The sequence below is a fragment of the Neovison vison genome, chromosome 5, assembly GCF_020171115.1.
Source record: "Neovison vison isolate M4711 chromosome 5, ASM_NN_V1, whole genome shotgun sequence".
In the NCBI taxonomy this organism is placed as follows: domain Eukaryota; kingdom Metazoa; phylum Chordata; class Mammalia; order Carnivora; family Mustelidae; genus Neogale; species Neogale vison.
The window spans coordinates 25123864-25140245 of NC_058095.1; the positions used below are offsets into that span (position 1 = coordinate 25123864).

Consider the following 16382-nt stretch of genomic DNA (forward strand, 5'->3'; position numbering starts at 1 on the left):
CGGGGACACGGGTGGGAGGTGGGTAAGCGCGCGCGCCGCCCGTCCGTCGTGGTTTCCTGGCTGCGCGCGGCGGTGGCGGAGTGGCTGCAGCTGTAGCAGCAGCTGCGAAGATGGCGGAGGGGTTGGAGCGTGTCCGGATCTCCGCGTCGGAGCTGCGAGGGATCCTGGCCGCTCTGGCTCCGCAGGCCGGGAGCAGAGGTGAGTCGCGCCGCCCAGCTCCTGGGTTGGGCCTGCCCGCCCCGCCTCCCTCTCCTCCTCTGCCTCCTCCCAGCTCAGTCCGAGGCGCTCTTGAGCCCCCGCCCCTTCCCCCAGCATTGGGGGCGGGGGTCGGGGGCGGTCCCCTAGCCGCCCCACCAGCCGGAGGGCCAGTGTAGGATCGAGCTCTGCCAGCCCCGGCGCCCTCCGGGAGAGCCCGACCCGAGTTCCTGCCTCCGCCCCCTTTCTCACCGCGAAGGTGACTGTTCCCCATTGCCCCAACCTTCTCAGACCAGTTTGTGGATTCCCACTCGTCAGGAGATGAGACAGGGAGTAGGTGCTGGGGACTGGGGGAGGCCCTGGGATGTGTCGTTCCCAGAGGAATCGTCCTCATGCCTTCCTTGTTATCTGTTTAGAGTTGGGGAGAAGGAACTGGGGAAATTGAGGAGAAAGATTGAACAGCTTGAGACTTCCTTGCCGAACTTTTTCCCCAAGACAGGGTTCTGAAGGCTGCGCCACCGGAGGGATCCAGGACCTCCGGTAGAGAGCTCACTCTACTCTGGTTTGCCCTTGGCATGTGTGGGAGCAGTGTTTATCAGAGAGACTGTTCATCTTGCAAATTAAAGTCTCCGTCTACCCCAGGAAAGCTCCAAGGAAGATTCTAGTATATCATCTCTCCTTTGTGGGGTGGTGGAATTGTGTAGAATGATAGTTGTGCTTCTGCAGGCTTGTGGCCAAAGTCTGTGAAATTGACTTTCATTGGTCGTTTGAATGGGATTATTCAGGGTGTTTTCTCCCTCTGCTCTGAATAGTAGTAGCTTTTCTCTTCCTCCTCCCCACCTCTCACCTAAGTTACAAAGGCTCCTGAGGGTCAGTTATTCTGGAGGTAAGCTGCTTTACTTTTATTCATACTTGATGAAATAGTCTTTTAAGCTTTTGAAAACACTGAAGCAGTATCTTAAACTTCAGGGGTTTTTGTGTTTTTGCTTTCTGTTTTGTTACACCTATGAGTTAAATGCTGGAGGATATTATTTATTTCTGTGATGGGCTTGTTTGTATTGTTGTTGATAGAACAGTACTAGGATTTTATAAAGCATTCTGTTTTGAGTACTCTAATTTCACTAATTCCTGTCAGTTTCCTATTGACAAGTTTCATGGCTATTTGTAGTTGTCTCTTCCCTTAATAGGCAAAGGTAACAAATACAAAAAATAGATACTTGCTTATTTGTCATTCAGTAGGTTTAGGGAGCCTGGAAGAGTAGTTTCGAAAGTCCTGCACCCTTATTTTTAAATACTGCAGTCCTTGGTATTTTGGGAGCATGTCACAATACTTCCATCATCCTCCAGAGAAAGCTCCTTTATGGAACTTTTTCCTTCTCATATTCCACATCATAGTAGCAGTTAGTCGCAGTATTCTAATGATGATAGTCTGAGCAGTATTTCCTTGGAATGACTGTTGGTTGCTGTTAGAGAGTTGATGAGCATGAGTGGAGTTGAAGAATGTGAAAGGAACTGCTTCCTGTTTGCTTCAGCAAGAGGTATGTGTTTGGGCAGTTGGTGTCCTAAAAGAAGAGGATTGTCCTGGCCAAGTTCAGAGACTGGAGTTGCATATTTTTTCTCCCAGATACATCCAGAACTGTGGATTGTTGTACATACCCCTCTTTTTCTCCTTTACCCCCAACTACTACTATGTTAAAATGGGCCTTGTCACCCTTGAAAAAAGTTAGAAGCACTAGAAGAAAAAACTAAAATGGATCCAAGAACTCCATAGCAGAGAGCAGTAGAGCAGTCTGATGCCCAAATAGTTAGATATCTTTTATTCTGGTAATGATAAGGTATTTGGGGTCTTGGATACCTGGATATGACTTGGGTAACACAGGAGAGTATTTTTTGTTGTTGTTGTTTTTCCTATTTCACTAATCCAAGTGTAGATAGTGATAACATAATGAAGTCCTTAGCCTTGCCAGTTGGTAAACAAATACTGTAAACCTACTAGAATTTCTGCTTCTTCAAAAATTTCCTCCCATGTTCGCCAATATTAGCATTTCAATGTGTTATTCTTGCTTGGCTTTTCTGTTACTTAAGCAGAATGACTTTTTTTTTTTTTTCCTTCCCTCCCCTTTTTTCTTTCCTTCTACCTATTTCTTCCCAACATCTCTCGAACATCATAGAAAACATGAAGGAGCCCAGGCAGCGCAGAGATAACCGGCGCCCAGACCTGGAAATCTATAAGCCTGGTCTTTCCCGACTGAGGAACAAACCTAGAATCAAGGAACCTTCTGGAAGTGATGAATTTAAGGATGAAATTGTTAATGATAGAGATTCCTCTGCTGTTGGAAATGGTACCCAGCTCATTAAAGACGTCTGCAGGGAACTGGATAACCAACATCAAAATGGTCCCGTAGACCCCGAAACTGTTGGGACACAGGAGTCCTTTCCTAGGACTTCTGGACAAGAGGATCGAAGTCTAAGAATTATCAAAAGAATAAAGAAACCTGACATGCAGATCTACCAGCCTGGAAGGCGTTTGCAGGCTCTTTCCAAAGAAACGACTAACAGGGTGGGTGAGGAAGAAATCCTCAACCAGGTGGAGCAACTGAGAGTAGAAGAAGATGAGTATAGGGGAAATGTGAAAGAGGAGGTTGTGAATAAACCAGACAAAGATGAGGCAGAGAAGAGCCTAAATGATGACAGAGTAAGGGCTGTAAAGGGAGAAAAAGGAAAGAGGATTGAGAAGGGGGAGGGGATAAAGAAAGTGACTGATGACCTGGCACAGGGGAAGCCAGGTTCTGCAAAACGCTACTCCCGCTCAGACAAACGAAGGAACCGCTACCGCACTTGTAGCACCAGCTCTGCGGGCAGCAACAACAGTGCTGAGGGGGCTGGCCCGATCGATACTGGATGTCGCCGCCGCCGACAGGATCGGGCCAAGGAGAGGCCACGACTGAAGAAGCAAGTATCTATGTCTTCAACTGATTCTTTAGATGAGGACAGAGTTGATGAGCCTGATGGACTCAGGAGGAGCTCGGAAAGGAAGAAACATTTAGAAAGAAGCTGGTCTGGTCGTGGGGAGGGAGAGCAGAAAAGCAACGGGAAAGAAAATCGAGGCACTCTCCGTGTTACCTTTGATGCAGAAACCATGAACAAAGATTCCCCCATGGTGAGATCATCCAGAGAGGATGTGGATAGGATAAAGCCTGACAAAGGCTTAAGCAGTGGGGGCAAAGGCTCTGAGAAGCAGGAATCCAAAAACCTGAAACAAGAACTTCGAGGCCGTGGACGTGGCATTCTGATTCTGCCTGCCCATACCGCCCTATCTGTCAGTTCAGCAGGTTCTCCAGAATCTGCACCTTTGGGACCTCGCCTTTTATTTGGATCTGGTAGTAAGGGATCTCGGAGTTGGGGCCGAGGAGGCACCACTCGACGATTATGGGACCCAAACAATCCTGATCAGAAACCTGCTCTAAAGAGCCAGACACCCCAGCTACATTTCTTAGATACTGATGATGAAGTCAGCCCTACCTCTTGGGGTGATTCCCGCCAGGCCCAAGCATCTTACTATAAGTTTCAAAACTCTGACAACCCCTATTATTACCCGCGGACACCAGGCCCTGCCTCTCAGTATCCTTATGCCGGCTACAGCCCTCTGCAGTACCCTGTGGGTCCTACGAATGGTGTGTACCCTGGGCCTTACTACCCAGGCTACCCAACTGCATCAGGACAGTACGTCTGTGGCCCTCTCCCTGCCAGCACCATGAGTCCTGAGGAGATGGAACAGCACATGAGGAACATGCAGCAGCAGGAGCTGCATAGGCTTCTCCGGGTGGCTGACAACCAGGAACTGCAGCTCAGCAACCTGCTCTCCAGGGACCGGATCAGTCCTGAGGGCCTGGAGAAGATGGCTCAGCTCAGGTACGCTGTGTCCCATCCTGGCTAGAGGGAAGTGGGGATAAGCTGGAGGTGTATAGGCTCCTGTGGCTGAAGAACGTAGAAACTTCTTTGGGAAGGCACTGGGTATTAAATCCCTTTCATACTGATTTTTGTAAGGAAGGGGCTTGGAAAAAGAACAGAAAATTTTATTTCTAGTCTTAGAAATGATTATGCTTCCCACTCTTTCTTTAAGAAAAAAATTTTTTAAGAGAACATGGAATCTGGAAATGGAAAAGGAACGACTTTCCAGAATGCCAAGAAGTGAACAACATATAACTTGTGGTGAAGATCTTATTTCAGCTGTTAAATTTAGGTAGAGACATAGGGGGAAAAACTACTTTCCTAGACATAACCGTCTTTAGAATGACATTTCTGCTGTGCAGAATGAAAAGTCACATGAGTACTATACCTGGTGACATTTTGGATTTCCTGCCAAGGAAGGTGTTTAATTTGCAAGAAGCTCAGATCTTGGGTCTAGCCTTTCTTGTGGTGTATTTGGAGCTAGAAGTTGCATGTATTTTATTCCAGAGCTGAACTGCTGCAGCTATATGAGCGCTGTATCCTATTAGATATTGAGTTCTCTGATAATCAGAATGTGGATCAGATCCTGTGGAAGAATGCTTTCTATCAGGTGATTGAGAAGTTCAGGCAGCTTCTCAAGGATCCGAATGTTGAGAACCCTGAGCAGATTCGGAACAGACTTTTGGAGCTCTTGGATGAGGTAAACCATCATCTTTTTGTCCTCAGGATAAAGGCTTTAGCATTCTGTAGCTGTGATGGGTTTTTATCACCTGAAATAATGATGATGTATAGCAGAACATTGACAAAAAACTTGATGCTCTTTTCTTGGACTTGGGCCTAACCTGCCCTGTTGCTTCCTTACGACCATAACTTATTGGCAATTGGAGTTAGTTCTGAGCTTGGAAATTTTCTGAATGTCTTGTTTAGGGGTGGGTGGCTGCGGGGAGAGAAAGTGTGTACGGTGTGTGTGGGTGTGTGTGCATGCACATGCATGCACGCATATTTTTAAAACCATGGAGGGGCTTATGCTATGAATTTGTTTTGAATTTATTTGGTGACCACTAGATACTGTGTATGCCTCTCTTTACATGGGATGGCTGAACATTAGCCGAACTGTGGACAGGTTATCTGTCCTAGTTTCTGGTGGGTAAATTGGATCAGAACAGTCTGATTCAGCTTTTTCTTATTTTTTGTCTTTATAGGGTAGTGACTTCTTTGATAGTTTGCTTCAGAAGCTGCAGGTTACTTACAAGTTCAAACTGGAGGACTACATGGATGGTCTTGCCATTCGCAGCAAGCCATTACGCAAGACAGTAAGCCCCCTTCTTTATCTTTAATCATCCATTTAGTAAGCATTTGTCTAGTGTTATGTGCTAGGTACTACACTAGGTGTTGAGGATACAGAATGAAAGACACAATCCAGTGGGGGTACAGACCAGTTAAACCAGCAATTATCATGTATTAAGTACTATGGTAATGTTATATATACAGCATGGAAGGGGCATAGAATGAAGTGACCCTGATTCAGACTGGTGGAGTCAAGGGAGACTTCTGAGAGACTGTTGAGTCTTGAAACCTGGCGAGGGGTAGAAGGGGTAGTACAGGGCACAGGAAGAGAGAATCGGGCCTTGTTGGAAAGTGTAAGAAGTTCAGTATGCTGGTTTTTGTAATGTGGAGTTGGCCTGTTGTAGGAGGTAAAGCTAATGAAGTAGAAAGGGTTAGATCTTTTGTATGCCATACTGAAGAGTTTGTATGCCAAAGTTAGAACTTTTGTATGCCATACTGAAGAGTTTGGACTTTATTCTGAAAGCAGTGGGGAACCATGGCTTGATTTTCACTAAATGGATAGCATAGATTTCTTCTTAGAACCAGTCACTGGCAAATGAATGAATTTGGGCAAGAGTGGAGGTAGGAGAGTCACGTTGTGGGCCTGAAATAAGGTAGAGGTAGTGGAGGTGGAAAAGAGACAAATTGAAAAGATATAAGGGAAATAGAATTGAGTTGCTGGCTGATTTGTGTGAATGGTGAGATAGGAGGCATAAGGAGTCGAGATCATCTCCCAGTTTGTAGCCTAGGAGAGTGGCTGGGAGGAAGAGGTTAGTTCAGTTTTGGCTGTGCGTAAATGTATGAACTTGAAAATGAATGGATGAATATCCTGGTTTTTTTGAAGCTCAGGGGAAAGAGCTAAGCTGGTTCTATAGATTCAGAAGTCATCAGTGTATAAGTGATAGTTGAAGCAGAAGGCCCTCCTGTCAGCCAGAGATTGGGAGTGGGGGAATGAAATTTCAAGGTAGTGGTGGGTAGAATTGTCAGGTGCCATAGAATCTTTGAATGCTGAGATTACTGAAAGTGTCCATTGGATTGGATGAGTTTATCAAAATTAATTTCAGTTGGAGAGAATAGAAGACAGTTTGCAGAGAATGAAATGTGGGACAGTACATACAATGAAGGGAGTAATATAGAATATTATTTTAAGAATCTTAGTTGTGAAGGCAAGGAGGGAAGATAGTTAAAAGAGTACATAGTGTCAAAAAAAAAAAAAAGGGACATAGTGTCAAGAGGAGTTTGTGTTTAACCTGGAAGAGGCTTAAGCATATTTATACATTGAGAGGAAAGGGTCAGGGGAAGGGGAGAGGTTAAAGATTCATAAGAGAAAGGTATGTGATTTATGAAGCAGAGACTTCCTCTTGACTTTCTATTCCTGATGGTTGCTGTGCACAAACTCTGTTACTAATCAACAGGTATTTATTAAGACCCTCCTACGTGCCATGTGTCTTTCTAGGACACATAATTCATTGTAAAATAAGAAAGCCATGACCCCAGCTCTTGGAGTTTAGAGTTTGCTTAGGGGTGAGTACAGATGGTGGATTAGTAATTGCAGATGCAGTGACTTCTGCAAAGGATGTCATGATGGGGGTATAAGGTAAAGGGGTTTAGAGAATCATGGAAGACTGAGGAAGTCATGGTTAAGCTGGGGCTGAAGACCTGAGCTGTTAGCCAGGTGAAGGTGTATAGGAAGATGCTAGAACATTCTATGGAGAGGAAGTAGTATATGTGCAGGTCCTGAAGTGGGAAAGAGCATGGTGTGTTAGGGAGACCAAGAAAAGTCTAGTCTAACTGAGGTGCAGAAAGAGAGGGGGGAAGTGGTGTTGCAGAGGTGACCAGAAGCTAGATCATCTGGGACTTCATCCGAAGAATAGTGGAGAGCCTTTGGTGGAATTTGGCTCCCCTACTCCCCCCCCATTGAGATAGCAGAGTGCTGTAGGATGGAAACAATCTGTTTTCTTGGTTCTTTTATCAGCTAACTGCAAGTGTTCTTGGTGTTCATTCAGAGAATGTGTGGAATAGTCGAGACTCTGAAGGTATATGGCTTGTAGTAGTATAGAACTTTGCTGAGGCACATGTTTATTATGTATTAGGAGGTTGATGTGCAGTGGCTATTTAGCTAGTAGATGAGCCTTCCTCAGGGACAGTATCTACTTCTCCCTGAAGCTTTGTTCTTTATTCAGTGATGTGTTAATTTCTTGTGTGGAGTGGAATTGCACGTTATGAGGTGATGTTCTGTAGGTTTTTTTTTTTTTTTTTTGGATACATGTCTTGGGATTGTTAAGGGTCTACTCTGTTGTTTTCTCATGGAGGGACAGATGCCAAGCCCATTATTGAGAAAACAGAAGTATAGAGAGGGAGAGAGAACTACTCAGAGACTGGCAGTCTTGTAGGTGTTTGGTAAAGGGTAACTGTGTTACCGTTTTAGGTAATTGTTACTGTTTTGCAAAGTGAATGTAGTGCAGTAACACAGTGCAGTGATACTAATAGTTTGAGGAGAGAGAGACTATAGTGAGGCAGGAAAATAACAGAATCAACAGTTGTTTTAGTATTTGTATATCACTTTATAATTTGTGAAGTATTTAGCACTTATTCTCTTCACTTACCCTATGGAGTATGCATTTTTATATTCAGATGAAGAAACTTGAGTCCCAAAAACAGTTCCAAAGACCCACAGAAGATCACACAACTCTTACATAGAGAGTTAGGTTTCCCGGTTTCCAGGTTTCAGAATGTTTTCTTCTGTTTACCTGGGACTTGAAATAAGAATGACCTCCTCTTTTCTGCCTTCTTTCTCATTAAAATTTGCATCACATCGTTGGCTGTTTTTCGCTAGGCAAGTTTAGACCGAAAACTTTTTACTTTGTTGAGGATGACTAGTGCCTTTTTTTTTTTTTTTAAGATTTTATTTATTTATTTATTTGACAGATAGAGATAACAAGTAGGCAGAGAGGCAGGCAGAGAGAGTGAGAGGGAAGCAGGCTCCCCGCTGAGCAGAGAGCCTGATGCAGGGCTCAATCCCAGGACCCTGAGATCATGACCTGAACCGAAGGTGGAGGCTTAACCCACTGAGCCATGCAGGCGCCCCGTTGACTAGTGCCTTATTAATGCTGTTCTGTCACTTTGATCGTATCCTTGTCCTTTGGGGTTGACGTTAGAGTTTCCTGGGTACAATACTAACTGATCATTTTTCCTAAAGGTAAAATATGCTTTGATCAGTGCCCAGCGATGTATGATTTGCCAAGGAGATATCGCTAGGTATCGGGAACAAGCCAATGACACAGCAAACTACGGGAAAGCACGCAGGTACTTTTGCCTCTTATTCATTGCTTCTCTTTCCTTGTGGCGTTAAGCTAAGCCCTATTAAGAGCAATGGGCCACCGAGCGCCTTTCATCTGGAAGGTCCTACAGGTGTCCCTATTGGGCTTTGTAATCAGGCTTTACCACTCCAGCATTACATCTAACACTCCAGCTTATGTCTTAAGCAGTTAGGGCTATGAGGTAATGAAATGGGAAAGCGTTGATGTGGAGCTAGCATTTTTTACTGTTTTTCTATTCCAGTTGGTACCTAAAGGCTCAGCATATTGCTCCCAAGAATGGGCGCCCCTATAACCAGTTGGCTCTGCTGGCAGTGTATACGGTAAGCAATCCTATGGACAGGGGAAGTATTTTGCAGGCAGTGTCTTAGAAAGAATGGACTTTGATAGTGTCAGCTCCTGGAGCTTGAATTCTCTGAACAACTAAACTTAAAAAAATACCCTTTCCTGCCATCCTCACATTCCTGTTACTTTCAGAAGTGAGTTGTCAGTGATTCCTTACTCCGGTTGAACCTGTGTTTCATCTTGTTTCATTGCACTGAAGTTCTAAGAATACTCATGCTCTAGCCAAACACCACTCTTTGTTTTTGACCAAGGCTTCTGCTCTGATTCTTGTCTTGCTTTCCTTCCCTATCCTGTTGAATGAGGTTACTCATTTCCAGAAGGAAAATAAGGCTCCCTTAACCACTTTTCCTTAAAGTCCTAATTGACCCTAACCAGTGAGATCCTTACTTCTTTTCCCCAGATTATTCCCTTAAGTTTTCACTTAAGGAGACTTCTTGGCAGAAGCACTTAGTGCCAAATTAATATCTTCCTAGATATTATCAAACTCCGCTAAATATGCCTCTAACAGAGAACCTTGGGAGCTGATAACAGCACCTCATAAGGAAGCTGAATTGAAGGGGGGAAGGTCAATGGTAGATATTAAAGATTGAAGTAGGGGCACCTGGGTGGCTCAGTGGGTTAAAGGCTCTGCCTTTGGCTTGGGTCATGGTCCCAGGGTCCTGGGATCGAGCCCCACATTAGGCTCTCTGCTCAGCAGGGAGCCTGCTTCCCCCCCCACCCTCTCTGCCTGCCTCTCTGCCTACTTGTGATCTCTGTCAAATAAACAAATAAAATATTAAAAAAAAAAGATTGACGTATAAAGCAGCTAATCTGCTCATTTAGCAGGCAGAGTTTTCATAGTGCTATAAAATTTCATTGCCCAGATAAACAATGTTTGAATTAAAATTTTTTTTAAAGATTTTATTTATTTATTTGACAGAGAGAGGTCACAAATACGCAGAGGCAGGCAGAGAGAGGGGGAAGCAGCCTCCCTGCTGAGCAGAGAGCCCAATGTGGGACTCGATCCCAGGACCCTGAGATCATGACCTGAGCTGAAGGCAGAGGCTTTAACCCACTGAGCCACCCAGGCGCCCTGAATTAAAATTTTTATTCCCTTTTAAATAAAAGATTTAAAGAAATTCATAACACTTCATGATGGATTGAAATTGTTGATTTAGCAGTGTGGTTGACCGACACAATTCCTTCTACATCTCAAGAATATCTTCATTTACGCCTTCTTTTTTTAGATTTTATTTATTTATTTTAGAGAGAAAGAGAGAGAGAGAAAGAGGGAGAGAGAGATCACCAACAGTGGGAAGGGGTAGAGAGAGAGGCATACTCCCCAGTGAGCAAGGAGCCCGATGTGGTACTGGAATCCCAGGACCCTGAGATCATGACCTGAGCCAAAGGTAGACACTTAACCCACTGAGACCCCCAGGTGCCCCTCTTCATTCGCTCGTTATTCTCTTTAGTAAACTAACAGTATTGTGCAACCATCAACTCTAGTTATCTAATTCCGAGACTTTTTCAGCACCCCGGAAGGAAACCCCATACCTTTTACTCTCCATTCCTTCTACCTCCCAGCCTCTGGCAACCACTAGTCTACTTTCTGTCTCAGGATATACCTATTGAAAGTTTCATATAAATGGAATCATCCAGTATGTGAGCTTTTATGTTTGTCTTCTTGCGTTTAGCATAGTTTTTTTTTTTTTTTAAAGATTTTATTTATTTATTTGGCAGAGAGAGATCACAAGTAGGCAGAGGGGCAGGCAGAGAGAGAGAGAGGAGGAAGCAGGCTCCCTGCTGAGCAGAGAGCCCGATGCGGAACTCGATCCCAGGACCCTGAGATCATGACCTGAGCCGAAGGCAGCGGCTTAACCCACTGAGCCACCCAGGCGCCCTAGCATAAAGTTTTTGAGGTTCATTTATGATGTTGTATGTCTCAGTACTTCATTTTTATTGCCAAATCACATTCCGCTGTGTGGATATACATTTATTCATTAGTTGTTGGACATTTTGGTTGTTTTCACCTTTCAGTTATTGTGAATAGTGCTTTGTGAAGTACAGGTATTTGAATATCTGTCTTCAGTTCTCCTGAGTCTATATCTATGAGTGGAATTGCTGAGTTGTATGGTAATTCCATATTTAGCTTTTTTTTTTTTTTTTTTTTTAAGACTTATGCATTTATTTTAGAGAGAGACAGTGTGCGTGCTGGTGGGGGGATGAGCAGAAGCAAAGAGAGAGAGGGAGAGAAGCAGACTCCCTGTTGAGTATGGAGCCCAATGTGGGGCTCGATCTCATGACCCTGGGATCATGACCTGAGCTGAAATCAAGAGTTGGATGCTTAACTGACAGAGCCACCAGGTACCCACTATGTTTAACTTTTTAAGGGATCACCAAACTTTTTCATAGAGGTTGCACCATTTTACATTCCCACCAGCAATGTACAAGGGTTCCTGTTCCTCCCTGTTCTCACCAACATTTTCATTTCTTTGAGTGTGACCATCCTAGTAAGTATAAAGTGATACTGCACTGTGGGTTTTTCCTCCCCACTTGGGGGCATTTTTATTCCTTTAGTGTTTTCTCTTTCCCTCCCATCCCCCCTCCTTCCAGCTCTCTCTCTTTCCTTCCTTCCTTTCTTGCTTGCTTGCTTCCTTCCTTCCTTCATGAGTTTCAGGTTTGCAGAAAAATTAAGCAGAAAGTACAGAGATTTCCCATGTACTTCCTCAACTGTTCTCCCCATCAATTTTCCCTGTCATTAACATCTTGCTTTAGTGTAATGCATTTTTTTTTTAATTTTTTTTTTTTAAGATTTTATATATTTATTTGACAGAGAGAAATCACAAGTAGATGGAGAGGCAGGCAGAGAGAGAGAGAGGGAAGCAGGCTCCCTGCTGAGCAGAGATCCCGATGCAGGACTCGATCCCAGGACCCTGAGATCATGACCTGAGCCAAAGGCAGCGGCTTAACCCACTGAGCCACCCAGGTGCCCCATAATGCATTTTTTTAAAAAGATTTTATTTATTTATTTGACAGAGAGAGACACAGCGAGAGAGGGGACACAAGTTGGGGGAGTGGGAGAAAGGAGAAGCAGGCTTCCCACCGAGTAGCCTGATGTGGGACTCGATTCCAGGACCCTGAGATCATGACTGGAGCTGAAGGCGGACACTTAATGACTGAGCCACCCAAGCGCCCCATACATTGTTTATTATTGATGAGCTAGTATCAATACATTAGCACTAACTAAAGTTCCTAGTTTACACTAGGGTTCACTTTTATTTTACAGTCTATGGATTTGAACAAATCTGTAATGACATGTATTCATCATTATAGTATCATACAGAGTAGTTTTACTGTCCTAAAAATACCCAGTGTTCAACCTGTCCATCCCTCCTCATTCCTCTGAACCTCTAGCAATCTTAATTTTTGCTGTCTTTAGTTTTGCCTTTTCCTGAATGTCACATGTTTGGAACCATACAGTATGTAGCCTTTTCAAATTCACTTGTTTCACTTAGCAATATACATTTAGGGTTATTTTTGTGATTTGACAGCTCTTTTCTTTCTTTTTTTTTTTTTTTTTAAAGATTTTATTTATTTATTTATTTGACAGAGAGAGATTACAAGTAGGCAGAGAGGCAGGTAGAGAGAGAAGGAGGAGGAAGCAGGCTCCCTGCTGAGCAGAGAGCACGATGCGGGACTCGATCCCGGGACCCCGAGATCATGACCTGAGCCGAAGGCAGCGGCTTAACCCACTGAGCCACCCAGGCGCCCAGCTCTTTTCTTTTTATTGTTGAGTAATATTTCATTGTATGGATGTACTGCAGTTTGTTTATCCATTTTCCTATTGAAGGACATCTGGGTTGTTTACAAGTTTTGGCAGTTATGAATACAAATGCTGTAAACGTTTGCATGCAGGTCTTTGGACATAAGTTTTCATCTTATTTAGATAAATACCAAGGAGTGTAATTGCCAGGTTGTATGGTAAGAGTGTATGTAGTTTTGAAAGAAATGTCCAGGGGCGCCGGGTGGCACAGTGGGTTAGGCCTCTGCCTTCCTCTCGGGTCATGATCTCAGGGTCCTAGGACTGAGCCCCGCACCGGTCTCGGCAGGGAGCCTGCTTCTCCCTCTCTCTCTCTGCCTGCCTCTATGCCTACTTCTGATCTCTTTCTGTCATATGAATAAATAAAATCTTTATTAAAAAAAAAAAGGAAAGAAATTGCCAAACTGTCTTCAGAAGTGCCTGTGCCATTTTGCATTCCCACAGGCTGTGGATGAGAGTTCCTGTTGCTCTGCATCCTCATCAGCATTTAGAGTTGTCAGTAGTCTGGATTTTGGTTATTTTGTAATAGATGTGTAGTCTTATCTCATTTTAACTTGCATTTCCCTAATGAGGTATGACCTGGAGTATCCTTTCATATCCTTTTTTGCCATTTGTTTATCTTCTTTGGTGAGGTGTCTGTTTTGATCTTTTGTCCATTTTTAAATTGTATTGTGTTGTTTTTTTATTGTTGAGTTTTAAGAGTATATTTTAAATATCAGTCCTTTATTAGATATGTATTTTGTGAATATTTTCTCTGTATGTGGCTTATCTTTTCATTTATTTAGCACAGAACAGAAGTTTTTAGTTTTAATGAAATCCAACTTACCAACTTTTTCCTTTGTGGATTTTGCTTTTAGTGTGATATCTAAGAACTCCTCACCAAACCCACAGTTTTCTAGATTTTCTCCTGTGTTACCTTCTAGGAGTTGTATAGTTTTACATTTTACATTTAGGTATGTGATCCATTTTGAGTTAATTGTTGTGAAAGATGTGAGGTCTGTGGCATTGATTCCTTGTTTTGCACGTGAATGTCCAGTTGTTTCAACACCATTTGTTGAAAAGATTATCCTTTCTCCATTGAATTGCCTTTCCTCCTTTGTCAAAGATCAGCTAGCTGTATTTGTGTGGGTATATTTCTGGGCTCTCTATTCCATTCCACTGATCTGTTTGTCTCTTTGTCAGTACCACATTTTCTTGTTTACAGTAGCTTTATGATAAGTCATGAAGTTGGATAGTTCGGTCTTCTGACCATGTTCTTCTTTGTCAGTATTGTGTAAGCTATTCTGGATCTTTCGCCTTTCCATATAAACTTTAGAATAGGGGCACCTGGGTGGCTCAGTGGGTTAAAGCCTCTGGCTTCGGCTCAGGTCATGATCTCAGGGTCCTGGGATTGAGCCCCACGTCGGGCTCTCTGCTCAGCAGGGAGCCTGCTTCCTCCTCTCTCTCTCTCTGCCTGCCTCTCTGCTTACTTGTGATCTCTATCTGTCAAGTAAATAAATAAAATCTTAAAAAAAAATCTTTAAAAATATTTATTTATTTGACAGAGAGATAGAGAGCACAAGTAGGCAGTGTGGCAGGCAGAGGGAGAAGGAGAAGCAGACTCTCCACCGAGCAGAGAGCCCAATGCAGGGCTTGATCCCAGGACCCTGGGATCATGACCTGAGCTAAAGGCACCCGCCTAATTGACTAAGCCACCCAGGTGCCTCAAGAGGAAGTGAATCTTCAAGACAACTCCCCGCTGAGCGCAGAGCCTGATGCAGGGCTCGATCTCATGACCCATGAGATCATGACCTGAGCAGAAACCAAGAATTGGACATTTAAGTGACTTAGCTACCCAGGTGCCGCTCTTCTAAGAGTTTTTATAGTTTTTATATTTAGTTCTTTGATTCATTTTTCATTTATTTTTGCATATGGTGTAAAATAAGGGTCCAACTTTTGCATGTGGATATTCAGTTCTTCTAGTGCCATTTGTTGAAGAGGTTGTTCTTTCCCCATTGAATAGTCTTGGGATCCTTGTTGAAAATCAGTTGGTGCCTGGGTCTGTTTCTGAACTCTCAGTTCTTTTGCATGGATCTGTGTGTCTATCCTTATCCCAGCACCACATTGTTTTAATTACTATAGCTTTGTGGTAAATTTTGAAGTCAGGATATATGAGTTTTCCATCTTTGTTCTTCTTTTTCAAGATGAGTTTGGCTCTTTGGGGTTTCTTGTAATTCTGTATGGATTTTAAGATCAGCTTTTTCATTTCTGCAAAAAGAGTCATTGGGATTTTCATAGGAATTACATTGACTGTGTAGTTGCTGTGGGGAGTATTTACACAAATGTTTTTGACTTATTTTGGTCTTCTTTAATTTCTTCCAAACGGGCTTTATAATTTTCAGTGTTTTACACTTCCTTGGTTAAACTTATTCCTAAGTATGTTATTCTTTTTAAGGCTATTGTAAATAGAATTATTTTCTTAATTTCTTTTAAAGATTGTTTATTACTAATATATAGAAATATAACTGATTTTTGAGCATTGATCATAATGTCTTACAACTTCATTGATTCCTTCAGTGGCTTTTTGCCATTCTGATTAAACTGGTATATTTTTCTTTCACAGACCTCTTGACCTAAATTAGTGGTCCTTTCAAGCTCTTTTCCTCTGTCCCTCTTTTTTTTTTTTTTTAAGATTTTATTTATTTATTTGACAGAGAGAAATCACATGTAGATGGAGAGGCAGGCAGAGAGAGAGAGGGAAGCAGGCTCCCCGCTGAGCAGAGAGCCCGATGCGGGACTCGATCCCAGGACCCTGAGATCATGACCTGAGCCGAAGGCAGCAGCCCAACCCACTGAGCCACCCAGGCGCCCCTCCTCTGTCCCTCTTTTTCTCTTTCCCTTTTATCCTAGTTGTCTTTTAACATCACTATCTCAGTTTTCTGTCTCCACTAATCAGTCATTCAGTGAATTTCAAGAATTTGGTGAGAAACTGTGCATGGTGCTTTGCTAGGTGCTATGATTGATGAATGTGTGATATGGTTTCTGTTCTGAAAAATGTGTTGAGAACACAAGGTGTGTAGACAGTGATACAAATTAGACTTCATGAGAAGTGATGTAATTGATTAGATGTGCCATTATTTTCTGGACCACTAAAAAAGAATATGTGAATTATAAATAGACATAATGGTAGATTTTGATTGTAAGTTCTGTTTTGATTTCAGAAATGTTAGAATATGAAAAAATCCTTGTAGAATGGATAAAACACAATCTAAAATCAAGTGAGTGGTATAGGCTGCAATCAGTATAGATTGGGATAATATTAAAAATAGTCCCCATTAGGGTTGCCTGTCTGGCTCAGTTAGTAGAGCATGTGACTGTTAATCTTGGGGTTGTGAGTTTGAGCCGCATGTTGGGTGTAGTAGAGATTACTTAAAAATAAAACCTTAAAAAATAAGAAACAAAAATATAGC

The 16382-nt window shown here is 42.9% G+C and overlaps 1 protein-coding gene across 2 annotated transcripts in view; it reads left to right on the top strand.

Annotated features, from left to right (window-relative positions):
• The first annotated feature begins 54 nt into the window (after positions 1–54).
• Positions 55–16382, top strand: part of SMG6 (SMG6 nonsense mediated mRNA decay factor) — a 251682-nt gene continuing 235354 nt past the window's right edge. The window contains exons 1-6 of one of the 2 annotated variants that reach the window (XM_044248158.1): positions 55–198; positions 2367–4107; positions 4654–4846; positions 5349–5459; positions 8672–8778; positions 9034–9112. In XM_044248158.1, the coding sequence (XP_044104093.1) occupies positions 111–198; positions 2367–4107; positions 4654–4846; positions 5349–5459; positions 8672–8778; positions 9034–9112 (2319 nt within the window). In that variant the 5' untranslated portion in view covers positions 55–110. Of the gene's footprint in view, positions 199–610; positions 1082–2366; positions 4108–4653; positions 4847–5348; positions 5460–8671; positions 8779–9033; positions 9113–16382 lie in introns of those variants that run through there. The other variant, XM_044248157.1, reaches the window with a different exon arrangement.